Consider the following 13,978-nt stretch of genomic DNA (forward strand, 5'->3'; position numbering starts at 1 on the left):
AAATTTTAAATTGATGCCTGAAAAAAAACAATCAGTGCTGTTAAATATTTGCAAGTAGGTTTATCATTAGATAGCACGCCAGCCTGGCTGACACGTCACATTAGCCAAATATCTGAACAGGCTTATGATAACTGATTAAAGTTAACACTGACGCTGTGGCTCTGTTAAATCAAGATTAGTTTAACTTCAGGTTGGACAGGGAGCTTTTAAATGCCATCATTGTTAGCCATCAAGAGACACCACAGGTGCTTCCCTGATGGTATCAGCCATTGTTGATTGACGATGAACAGACAATAACGCAGTCCTTCTGTGATAGTTGGCAAAATACAGGTATCATCACATCACCAACTTAAAATGGTGCGGTGCATCGGTGTGAATAAGTGACACAGCTATGCTGCAATCATATACAGGGTGGATGAAGCGTGACTAGGCATTAAAAACTGATGATAAAGTCCATATTTCTAATACAAGTTTATTGAGTCAAATTGTACATGTTCTTAATCACAGAAAAATTAAAGCAAAACTTTAAATTTCAACGTAGGCGTCAACCAGTTTTCTAAACCTCCGGGGATGGAATGCACTTATGCACATATTCAATTCAATTCAATTTTATTTGTATAGCGCTTTTAGCAATTTTCATTGCCGCAAAGCAGCTTTACATAGTCAAAAGAATTATTTAAGTTTGTATGAAATGTGAATTTGTATGAATCAAAATGGTCAGTTTGCTTCTGCGTGGAGTAAAATGGGGCGGTGCTCCAGTGATATAGCCATTCAATATTGCCTAATTAATTTTCTCCCACCCTGTATACAGCAGAATGATTGAAATTGAGATGGCTTATTATTAAGGGTTTATTAAAAGGTATTTGTATAAATCTGTGTAATATTATGAATTTTACTTTCTCTGTAAAAAAAAAAAAAAAAAGTTATTGCAAGCTGCAGTATTTGTCGAAGAACACTTTGTAGTGTTGGTTGTTCTCTGTTCCAGAAATATTTTCAGAATATGGTACTGTTTAACTTGCATTTCTAATCCTCATTTTGGACATAAAGAAATAAAAAAATAAAAATTACCCATTCAAAATAAAATTCCACCAAATGAAGTTCCACCATGAGTATCCAGTAAGACCTCAACCGTATTTCCTCTGCCTCTGGTGATACGCCCGGCACTCTGCAGTATAGCTTCCATTACTCTGACATTACCTCTTAGGAGAGAAGCCTACATCCCATAAGGAGCCATGAGACAAGCATCCAAGGTCTACATCTTTTGCCACAGGCGAACCTTTATATCCAAACTAATATGAATTTGCACCTAGTATCAATATGAAGTGCAATACAGATTAACAAAGCTGAAAACAAAATAACAAAACCCAAAACAAAATAACAAATTCAAAACCAAATTAACAAAACGGAGACAAAATAACTAATATCTGACTGGCCGAGAAGTGCAATACAAATTAACAAAACGGAAAACAAAGTAACAAATTCAAAACCAAATAACAAAACCCAAAACTATTTTTTGTGGGGGAGGGGGGTTTTGTTGTTTTGTTTTTGGTTTTGTTATTTTGTTTTTTAAATTTGTTAATTTGGTTTTGAATTTGTTATTTTGTTTTGGGTTTTGTTATTTTGTTTTGGGTTTTGTTATTTTGTTTTGGGTTTTGTTATTTTGTTTTGAGTTTTGTTAATTAGTTTTGGGTTTTGTTATTTTGTTTTCCGTTTTGTTATTTTGTTTTCAGTTTTGTTAATTAGTTTTGGGTTTTGTTATTTTGTTTTCCGTTTTGTTATTTTGTTTTCCGTTTTGTTATTTTGTTTTCAGTTTTGTTAATTAGTTTTGGGTTTTGTTATTTTGTTTTTAGTTTTGTTAATTAGTTTTGGGTTTTGTTATTTTGTTTTCTGTTTTGTTATTTTGTTTTGGGTTTTGTTATTTTGTTTTCAGTTTTGTTGATTTGTTTTGCACTTTACGGCCACCGTACAGTGTATCCAGGGTCAGCATACCACCAAGAAGGACGAACCACGTCCAACAGGAGTAACTGGGGATGCAAGAGGAAGTTGTCTACATAACATATAACATAATAATTATACAACAATTATTTTATATCCTCTATTATTTCCTAGCAAAATCCTCGCTCCCGTGTCAGATTATTCTGAAATCTTCTGAGTGTAACTGCAAAGGCTGTTTCAAGCCCCATTTCCAGTTCGAAAAATATAAATATTACAGAAACAGATATCATTTAGACTGCATTATTTCAACAATATCTATTCCACCATTATTTTCCGTGGATCAGAGCGATGCATTCTAAGCTACTGTAAGTGCATTAAAAACACAGCAATCGTGTGAGAACTCTTTCTCAGAAGTAGCAGTATTTTGTCAGAGCAGCTTGTCATCCCACTGTGGGTGTAAAGCAGGATCTTCTCACCGACCTGTCAGGACAGTAGATGGCACTGCGGAGAGTCGAGAGAATGGCTGGATCCCAACCGTCTCTGTTGTATAAATGTAGCACACTACCTGTGGTGAGCGGCCTATTGTTTGCTGTCCTGTGTAGTGCACTGAAATAGACAGTAAGGAGACATTAGGGGTTGGACTTATGTCATGATGTCTGATAGTGCATTTATTGCATGAATGCACTTTGTGCATGTTCCAACGCTATGAACTTTAAATCATGTTGAGGTGATATTAAATATTAGGTTGTAGTCAAATGATGAGGGGTGTTCAAGTCAATCCGGGATTTCCAATGACATTTCTCAGGCATTTGAATGGTGCAAATGTTCTAAAGAAGGGAGAACATCCATGAATGGGGATCCCAGCTGAGGTGGCTCGGCGCAGACACACACACACACACACACACATTCACCATCACCACTTGCACATTACAGGAACTGGCTCCCATACAGTCCTGAGCCATTTCTGCAAGTCATTTACGGAGTTCCTGTGAGGCCAGTGTTTTAGATGGGAAGCAGGCAGTTTAATCAATCATCCAGATTGGTATCCAACAGGACAGGTATCCAAGCACTAGTGAAACGCTGGGATAAGTGCATTATTGGAGCAGGGATTATATAGAGAAACGCTGGGATAAGTGCATTATTAGAGCAGGGATGATATAGAGAAAGGAAAGTAGTTTATTACTCTCACGACAGCATTTTATCAAAGGTCCCGGTTTGACTTGAACATCCCTCAGGTGTGGCTTATAAACCTTGACGATGTTTTTTTTTGTTTAGTTAAAAAACATATATTCTTTGCAGAAAGACTCTGTTGTAAAAAGTTATATTAAAGGTTGTTTTATCAAATTTAGTTATTTTGTTAATTAATAATTTATATACAGTACTGTGCAAAAGTCTTAGGCACCATATTATATGCTGTATCTGTTTTGTTATATGTTTACCATGTCTGCATAATTATGTACAAAATCATTCAGTTTTTCCATATATACCTTAAAAATGAATAAATAACATTACAGAAGAATATATGCATGGCTGTAAAGAAAAAAAATATAGTACAAGACAAACAAGATTTTAGATGGAAACAAAAAACCTAATGTACGCTAATAATATTTGCAATACTGTAGCTAATGTGAGTCACCTCAAGTTATTAGCAATTTACACAGCAAGTTTAAAAAAATTTTTGTACTGCAGATTTACAATCACTGATCACGATCATCATTACCATAACCATTATCATAACCATGCCGATTCCCATAATGTTACCATAACCATAATTGTTCCCATAACATTACTGTAACCATAAGCTTTACCATAATAAAAAAAAATGAGCATATGCTTTACCATTATATAACCATTCCATAACTGTTAACAAACACAACAGCTGCAATTATTATCGCCTTAAAATGTTGTCAATGTTGTGACCTTTGCTTGGTTATTGACTTCCGGACAATAAGCTCACAATCGCTTGTGCTTAGTTGCCTGGGTTGCAAGAATTTGTTAATACGAATATGTTTGATATGAAACTAATTTCTCACTTTAACAAACCCATAACACATGACCAATTACTGCCAGTTACTGTACAAATGCTAAAAACGATTACTTTGTAATTACACTGAAGAGGCTGGGAATAAAAAGGCAGCACTGTCATGACACTGTTAATAAAATACCAGGGTACAGGATGGAGATGGCACAATACTTTTTTTCCTTTCCAATAACAATACTGATGCTCATCTGACCCTTTTTCTTTCTTAACTACACTCTAAAATCCACCCTACACCTGGATTGGCACCTGGATGGGCAGACACACACACTCTTAAGCTCACACACACACTATGGACAATTTGAGAACACCAATTAACCTAATCTGCATGTTTTTGGACTGTGGGAGGAAACCAGAATACCCAGAGGAAACCCACCAAGCACGGGGAGAACATGCAAACTCCATGCACACAGACCCGAGGCGGGAATCGAACCCGGACCCTGGAGGTGCAAGGCGAACCATTAAGCCACCCAAAATAACACAGTCATGTCTTTTAATGTCAACATTTCCAGTTGAATTTGTTTTCAATGATATCAATGATGCCATTATTTTCTGGGAATCAGATCGGTGCCTTTTAAACTACTGAATCATTTTGAAATAAACATGCCGAACCCAGTTTCATTAACAAATTATTCCTCCATTTAATTTAGGGTCAAATGCAAATTTGCAGTGAGGTCGCGCTATTACATGTTCATGTGCACTTCACCTAATGCATTAGCCTCACGCCTTATAATCCGAATTGTTCCAGTCAACACTGTGTTTAGAACCATTGTGTCATTGTGTCATTGTACAGCTCTTTCATGGACAGGCTGTTATAAGCGCTATTGTGTTACTCACATTACTGTGTATAGTTATTTGTTATGTGAGCAACTAGACACAAAGTGCTGCTAGCAGTCTGGATTACTGGATTACCGTCTTATTGTCTCCACTGGAGACAGAGAGGAGCTAAACAGATTAAGACACTTCTCCCTGGACTGTGATATCTCCTGTTGTTTATTTTTTCCCCCCACATGGAATTCATTTGGATATTTCTTCTTAGGATATTTAATGAATCAGGACTGAAGATGTAAAAAAAATCAGCAAAGACAAGTTGGTGGTATAAAAGCTGGACAAGTGCTGTGTGTTAGAGGTTAACTGTAGTGCAGGGTGACTTTCCTTATGCTAGAACATGACTGTTGCTGAAGTCGATGCTGCTATTTACTGTCCATTATATGGCTACATGCATGGACAGACTCAGATATGGAAGGTTTTTCTTGCTCCTTTTGGATCCTGAGTCACTGGTTAAATGGTGCTGATGAAGTCTAATTTTGGGACAAGATCAAAATGGCAGCAGGAACCTGCAGCATCACCATGGAAACCTCTATACACAGGACGAGCGATGCAGAGGAGAAAGAGGACTCTTGTTTTTCAGATGATGATGATGATGATGATGTATACCTTGTCACTGATGATGATGATGACGATGATGATATTATCTATCAGGAATTTGATGAACTGAACTTTTTCCAGTTACCAGACACCAAAAGCGTTGTGTCAGATGATTCCTTTTATCCACCTGACAGCTCAGTGACCTCTCAGAGATCCCAAAGCGCTGAAGGTCCGGAGCCGTTGACTCTTTTCATGGCTTGCTGCAGTAACAATGCCATCATAGTCAAAATCATGATCAGGCAAGGAGTGAGTGCAGAGCAAGTTCGAGAAGTGGATAAAAACAACAGGGTAAGTTTTGATGGGAGTGTGAGTCAGCCTGCCTACTCTGCCATTACCAACGACCTCTAGGTCTTTGGGAGAGGATGTTTTGCACACCCACAATGCATGTTTTTTATTCTTTGTCTGGCATCCTTTGAACAGAATTTTTGCATTTGGCTCTTCATGCCTGAATAATAATAATAATAATAATTAAAATATTCTTAAGGAAAACTGCACATATTGACCTTCTTAATCCTAAAACCCAAAATCTCAAAAAGGCTACAAGGCCAAAGTACATTAAGTCATTATGTTACAAAAGTCATTTCTGGGGCACAACACAGATTATCCTGCTTAATTTAAACAACCTAACACATCACATTTAAAGGTACAGTCACGACACCACATTGTAAAGTGTGTTTTTAAACTGTCTACATGTCTGGATTTTTAAATTTCCATTCCTAATGTGCATTTAAAAAAATAATAATTGCAATTTTGACCATGCATGGCCATCGAATACTCATTAAGATAAATTCCTCCCAAGTAATGTGTAATTATACACTCTAGACTACATGGCTGCTTATTAAAAAAAGAAGAAGAAGAAAAAAAAAAGACAATTTCACAATAATTAACTGTATAATATTCCAGGAGCTGTTTACAACACAGTGGGAGTCGACAGAGGCTGAAGAATGGTGTTTTGAGCTGGGAATAGACCTGCTGTTCCACCAAAGCACCGAGGATCTTATGATTATGACGTTAGAGACGATGGGTGCGGATAACAGCATCATGTTTATGCAAAGGTTATTATCATATCAAAGAGTTCGACACATCCATCATGCTGGGAATGTGCTTTTGGGAATGGGGTTTAAACTCATGCCCAAGCTGCTTCTCTCCTTTGGAAATTTCCAGCTGCTCTGCAGAGTGACTTGCACTAACATGAAGTCATTTAGCCCAGGTGTTTGTGTGATATTGTTCTGCCAATTGCAGCAATGATATTTAAAGCAAACCCGGATGAAAGAATTCTACTACCTGAAAGGATGTGAAGACAGCATGAAGGAGATTTTATTGTATCAGTGCGAAATTTGAAAGGGGAGAATTTCAAAGTGGATAGTTTTTAAATTGGAGCACGGATAAACAAAACGTTTACAAGTTACGTAACTGAGTTTTTTTATTATTTTTTTTTTCTTTTACAGCTTGAGGAATGATCAGACAGGGATTTCTACCTCTGGGTTTATTTTTTCTGAATGGTTTTTACAGCATTTCTGGTTTACATCACACCGATTTAGAAATTTGGACTTTTATACACATACACACACAAATACAAACAGTCGTGCTGTATTACTTAATGCGGAGACAACTTTCCAGCCAGGAATACAGTATGTGTGTTTAATAATAGCATCAGGTGACCTTAATCCTCCTACCTAAACCCTTAGCTTTAACTACAGTAAAAGGGTGTCAGTCCATTGCAGGACACACACTAACTATGGGGAATTTGCAAAATTTACATTTAGACATTTGGCACATTACAGTACATCTGAGCAGTTCAGGGTTAAGGGCCTTGCTCAAGGACAATGTGGTGGTTGGGGGATTTAAACCTTGAGTTTGAGAATCATTGGATTGAATCCAATGCCTTAACCACTGAGCTACCCCTGACCACAATTCTCTGCATGTCCTTGGAGTGTGATGAGTTGTTGTTGGTCTTTCATCTGCTCCTATCAAGGGTCACTACAGTGGACCATCCGATTTGCACAACAACTCGTCACTGCCTACCTGATGCAACCGTCCCGTTTTGTCCAGGCTTGGGACCGGATCAGTTTCTGGGGTTTGTGCATTGGGTGCATGGTAGACGAAAAACCTACCACCAACTGCCTGGAGGAAACCGGAGTACCGGAGTGGAGGAAACCCAGTGTTTTTTCTGTTCTGAATTCATCAACACCTTCAGAGAGACTGGAATTCGTTTGTGTTCGAGCACATGCACACTGTAATCATACCGAAGTTCCTTACAGCTCATGCGCCTGCTTGCCATCGTACAACATTTATCACATGATATGCTAACCTTTCTGTTCGAACAGAGTGACCTTTACTGTGTGCATATTTCCCCAAACACTACGCAGCACCAAGGCAAGAAAAATGTCAGTTTAGATATACATGCAGTACGGGAGGACTTTTCACTTTTTCTCTGAGGAAAAAGAAAAAAAAAACACAAATTTTATAGATTTTTTTTCCTTTTTGTCTGGATGTAAGACAGAAGCTTATTATGCTGCACAGAATGGAGCTTCACTCAGCAACCCAGCGCTTTGTGTCTCGCCAGACCGGCAGAAAGAAGCAGGGCTGTTAGCAAAAGAACCGCTCTCACAGTTTACTGCCTCATACGAGCATGGAATCTGTTGTTCTGCACTAAAAGCTCACGCAGTTACACGCTGCATTATGTTGTGATTGCAATTCAAATTCTCTGAGCTGTGTATGAGTCACTAAACAGAGATAGCAGCACACTTAACCTCATATTATTATTCGCTCATCAGCACAGACTCCTGGTTAGAGCAATTTGATTTACAATTCCTTTTCTGTCACTAATGTCAAATAATGTCGGTCATTAAACAGCACAGAAATTATTCATATTGTTCGTCTGCAGCTTCAGTAATACTGACATTTACAGCTATATGGTGTCTTGGGTCTGACCGTGTGTGTGTGTGTGTGTGTGTGTGTGTGTGTATGTATTATGTGTATGGATTGTGTATGTGTTTGTGTGTTTGGATGTGTGTATGTAAGTGTGTTTTTGTGTATGTATTTATGTATGTCCGTGTATGTATTGTGTATTCATGTGTATGTATTTTGTGTGTGTGTGTGCATGTCAACTATGTATATATGTATGTATGTATGTATGTATGTATGTATGTATGTATGTGTGTGTGTGTGTGTGTGTGTGTGTGTGTGTGTGTGTGTGTGTGTATGCTTATGTGTTTGTGTGTGTGTGTGTGTGTGTGTGTATGTATTATGTGTATGGATTGTGTATGTATTTTGTGTGTGTGTGTGCATGTCAACTATGTATGTATGTATGTATGTATGTATGTATGTATGTATGTATGTGTGTGTGTGTGTGTGTGTGTGTGTGTGTGTGTGTGTGTGTGTGTGTGTGTGTGTGTGTGTATGTATGTTTGTGTGTTTGTGTGTGTGTGTGTGTGTGTGTGTGTGTGTGTGTGTGTGTATGTATGTATGTGTGTGTGTGTATGAATGTGTATGTGTGTATGTATGTGTATGTGTGTGTGTGTGTGTGTGAATGTGTGTGTATGTATTGTGTGTGTGTCTGTATTGTGTGTGGTCGACTATATATGTATGTATGTGTATGTATGTATGTGTATGTGTATGTGTGTGTATGTATGTATGTATGTGTATGCCAGTGTATGTGTGTGTGTATGTACTGTATGTGTATGTGTGTGTGTATGTATGTGTATGTGTGTGCATGTATGTGTATGTGTGTGTGTGTGTGTGTGTGTGTGTGTATGTATGTGTGTGTGTGTGTGTATGTGTGTGTATGTGTGTGTATGTATGTGTATGTGTGTGTATGTATGTGTATGTGTGTGTGTGTATGTGTGTAGTTGTAGTTGTGTGTGCATGTGTGTGTATGTGTACATGTGCGTACATGTATGTTTTTGTGTGGGTCTGTGTGTGCGTGTATGTGTCGGTGTGTGTATGTAAGTGTATGTTTGTGAGTGTGCTTGTGTGTGTGTGTACGTGAATATTTTTGTGTGGGGGTTTCCTGTGTGTGTGTGTGTGTGTGTGTGTGTGTGTGTGTGTGTGTGTATGTGTGTGTATGTGTGTGTGTGTGTGTGTACATGTGTGTGAATGTGTGTGTATGTATTTGCATGTGTATGTATTGTGTGTGGTCGACTATATATATGTATGTATGTATGTATGTGTGTGTGTGTGTGTGTGTGTGTAAGTACAGTATGTGTATGTGTGTGTGTGTACATGTGTGTGTATAGGTGTGTATGTGTGTGAGAGTGTGTGTATATGTGTCTGTATGGAGGTGTAAGTGTGTGTGTGTGTGTGTGTGTGTGTGTGTACTGTATGTACGTGTGAAGGTTACTTTACATTTCCTTTAATCATCTTAAGGAAGCCTGTAGATTCCCCTCCTATCCTCAGCCTGAACAGCACTCTCACTCCATAGTTAAATGTCACATTGTTCTTATTCTCACAAAGACCTTCTTAAAAGTTTTCTATGATGATAAATTTGAGTCAGTAATAGATTTTTTACCCCCAATGGATCTGACACAGAGCTTTAAAGCACTAGAACGGTGCTCTAGGTTTCTGTTACATTAAAATGAGCGATCATTTTGAATCCTAAATGTTTCCCCTTTAGCTCTTTTGCTGTCTGATGAACTGTAGCTGTATTTCATTAATAATAATATCATTTTTAATATCTGCCTTTATCTCACTGTCTTTTGTCATTCTAGTCCTGAGTAATGCTTGCCTGAAGCTGTTATGAAAATATATGTAAAATCCCCTCTGTTGGATTTTGCTTTATACAATCCTGAACACGCCTAAATCCAGCTACATGGTTTCGCAACCCTTCCCTTACAGCCCTCACAGTGCTGTGTTTGTCCTTCCCAGACTGGTCTGATTGTGGCGTGTTATCAGGGCTTTGTGGATGTCGTCATCGCCCTCTCACACTGTCCATACGTGGATGTGAACTGGCAAGACAGCGAGGGCAACACGGCTCTCATGACAGCCGCGCAAGCAGGTACTGTAGAACAGACTTCCAAAAACATGCATTGCATACAAATATTTAGCTGTTCCCTAAAAATATACGCATTTGCCCTATGACCAGGCCCTGACACTAATCTAATCAACTGTTATTGCAAGATCTGTTTACATTTTTGTCAATTCAGGTCACGTCAAGATCACCAACTTTTTACTGAACTACTTTTCTGGGGTGGATATCGAACTCAGGAACTGTCACGGCTTCACGGCTGTTACGAAAGCGGCCGTGCAGGGCCGCACCAACTGCGTCCAAGCCCTTATGATGTCAGGTATTGACCTCAGTATCCTCACCTGATCAGTTATTTTTTTAATTTAATATGTTGCATTGGCATTAGTTTTGAGTCCAATCCAGATGTTGTTAAAGCATAGCTTATCACACTTTGTTTTGGAAATGCTTTTGCCATTTTTGGGAGAACCATTCTGAAAAACAGAAAGGTTAACCTGTACATCAAAACCTACTTTTAGTTTTTTTTGTATCTTTTCCACCTGCATCATCCTAATCTGTGATTGTTGTCCTGCTCTCTCTGACTCCCTGGCTCTCTTTGGCAGGTGCAGACGTTGAGGTGAGGGACTACGGGCGTAAGATGACACCGCTCGAGTGGGCACGTTTCACAGGCCACTATGAGACAGCACGGATGATACAGAGGCTTATGGCTCGTCCATGTGCCGAGCAGTTCTGTGACTCATTCCGCATGGAGTGGCCCAAGTTGTCGCAACTGGTCCGCCAGGCCCAAGAGCCGCAACCATGCTGGAGGCGCCTGACGGAGTCCATACGTGGCACATTCAACCTCGGAATGAGGATGGATCCACTGGAAGAGGGTGTGCTGCACTATATGGTGCGTCTGACCACAGCGCTGGCAAGTCCGCTTGTGGCCACCGCCTGCAGCACAGTATGCCCAGGCAGCCCACCATGCGTAGGCAAACATCGGCCAGCTGTCTCGGATATCCTGCGGGACAATGACAAGCGGGCAGAGGATCCTAAGAGCCTGGAAAACCATAAGCGGCTCTTCCAAGATGGTCATATGGCCCTCAAAGAACAGGAGACCAGGTGTACCAGCCTGCAATTTCCTGCACTGCCAGATGTGGTGCTGGCATCCAGCATGGCACTGCGTAGGAACAGCCTGCTGCCTCTGCACATGATACGCAGGAGAAGTGTGTGCCCGGGCCTGGTGGTGCCCAAAGTACGCCTATGCAAGGCTCCGCCACCAACCTACACGCCCGAGGGGAACCAGTGCTGGAACAAGGATTCGAGGTATCTGCAGGTGCCCAAGTGGAGGTACAAGGCACTGAAGGAGGAGAGGGAGCTGGAAAAGATGAAGAGATGAGGCCTACTTAAACATTGCATGTGATTACCTAAGTCTTCCTTGGTTGTCTGTACACAACAATAAGCTGATGAAACCATTAGGATTTATAACAGAGGTTACAGTTTGCACTATATATATATATATATATATATATATATATATACGGTGCATATTGTAATAGACATGACACATGACAACTAGATGTATATTGTTTAAGTCATATATAAAAATATTAGAAATATATATATATATATATATATATATATATATATATATATATATATATATATATATAATTTTTATTTTTGGCATAAGTCGTGTTTACTTCTTGCAAATAAACAGCAGATGGTGTTTTTCAAATAGTCCTGACTGCTGCAAATGCAAACATACAGTTATAAGTATTCAAAATGCGCAGGTACATGAAGTTTGGAGTAAAATCTTATGTAAAAAAAAAAAATTGTTTCTTAAACCTTGCACATCCATTTTCAGCAAAGCATAACAGTTTGCTGTGTGTAGTGGGTCCAGCAGGGGGCGGTAGTGCACCTAGACATCACTACATACATGGCACAGCCAGGGAGCATTTAACCCAGAAATATTCTCCTCTTTATTCTCCCTGTGGGTGGCCCTGTAATTATATCTTAATTCTTACTCTCTGATATGTTCTTATCACACTGAAATTACTGACAAAGATGAATATCTAGGTAATTAGAAAGGCCAATAATCATGCATAATTTCTAATTTACCTCATCAGCTTATTGTCCTGATCCCTTATTCGGTTCGAGTACATCACAGCATACAGAGTACAGTGTGCAGATTAGGACTGGTGAGTGCTGGGGACTCATTGGACATGTTTATATGCTATGAATATGATTGTTAAAAGATTAACAAACAATAACAAATAAATATTAATTAGGAGTTTGTTTCAAGTTGTCTGCAAACAGCAATCATGGAGCTTGCCTTGTGCACACTGTCATGCTGGAACCTGGACCATGTAGTTCCAGTGAAGGCAATCCTACAGCATACAAAGACATACAAAGACAATTGTGTACTTCCGAATTTGTGACAAAGTGTATGTGTATGTTTATTGATAGTGTATGTACAATAAGATATAAGCCTTATTAAAACCCTAATGCTCGCTCCACTGGCCTCTAATTATAAGGCAAGTACTCTAGCTAAAACAGACAGTGCAACCATAACTAAACATCCATCCATCCATCCATCCATCCATCCATCCATGCAGTCACTGTGAATGATGGTTGGTTGCAATGAGCTGTGACTTCATGCCAGACCTTACAAGCTACAGGCACACACACATACACACACAAATCTATTTATACACTACGGGCAATCTGAAAACATCAATCAACCTACAGTCTATGTAATTGGTTTGTGGGGGAAAATGTGAAGGAAACCAGTAAAGCACAGGGAGAACCTACAAATTTTACACACACACACACACACAAACTGGATGAAAGCATCAAACTCCAAACCGTGGAGATGCAAGGTGACAGTGATAACTATTGGAATAAAATGCTCAGCTTCGTAATATACCATGACTAATAAATACACTGCCTGGCCAAAAAAAGAAATAAAATAAAGTAAAACTCTCTAAAATCACCTTTAGATTCCTCATGCTCCCAGAACCACTTCACAATTTAAGTCCTGGAACATTCCCGTGCCATCGGGGAAGAAAAACTCCATTGATGTGACACGCTGGTCATTCAGTTCATCAGCTGACTTCATTTTACTGCCAGCTAACATTACTCAGTTTGGACCTGAGCAAGTTTAGAAGTAAACCCCAGATCATAACACTGCCTCCAGAGGCTTGTACAGTGAGCACTATGCATGATGGGTGCATCATTTCCCATCTTACCCTGATGTGCCCCTCACTTTTGAATAGGTTTACTATTCACTATTCACTACTAGAACTGCTTTTACTATTAAACATAGCTATGGCTTTTACTGTTGATCTTTCTTTCTACCATGCAAGTGATCGCCATTCATTATTTTTTTTCCAACCATTACAAAGGTGACATTTCAGCACTACCCGTCCAGATTTTGATCCCGTATTGAAGGTTTCTTTCCCCAGCTCCAGTAATTTCACATCTCCATCGCTGTTTTCTTTGCATGATGCAGCCCAATCATTTGACCCTTCTGAAATGGCGACTTCTTTTTGGCCGGGCAGTGTGCAATTATCGAATAACAATTTTCAAGTACAACTCTATTAGTAATAAGGATTCACACAATATGATTTGAT

General features: G+C 39.1%; 1 protein-coding gene across 1 annotated transcript; it reads left to right on the forward strand.

The window, feature by feature from the left end:
* The first annotated feature begins 5,109 nt into the window (after window positions 1-5,109).
* Window positions 5,110-11,846, forward strand: ankrd33bb (ankyrin repeat domain 33Bb). The gene is made up of 4 exons (XM_053493914.1): window positions 5,110-5,689; window positions 10,268-10,397; window positions 10,546-10,686; window positions 10,967-11,846. Exons 1-4 carry the CDS (start codon window positions 5,297-5,299, stop codon window positions 11,740-11,742), a joined length of 1,440 nt encoding a protein of 479 aa, XP_053349889.1. The 5' UTR covers window positions 5,110-5,296; the 3' UTR covers window positions 11,743-11,846.
* The last annotated feature ends 2,132 nt before the right edge of the window (window positions 11,847-13,978 follow it).

The sequence above is a fragment of the Clarias gariepinus genome, chromosome 1 (genome assembly GCF_024256425.1).
Source record: "Clarias gariepinus isolate MV-2021 ecotype Netherlands chromosome 1, CGAR_prim_01v2, whole genome shotgun sequence".
Lineage (NCBI taxonomy): Eukaryota > Metazoa > Chordata > Actinopteri > Siluriformes > Clariidae > Clarias > Clarias gariepinus.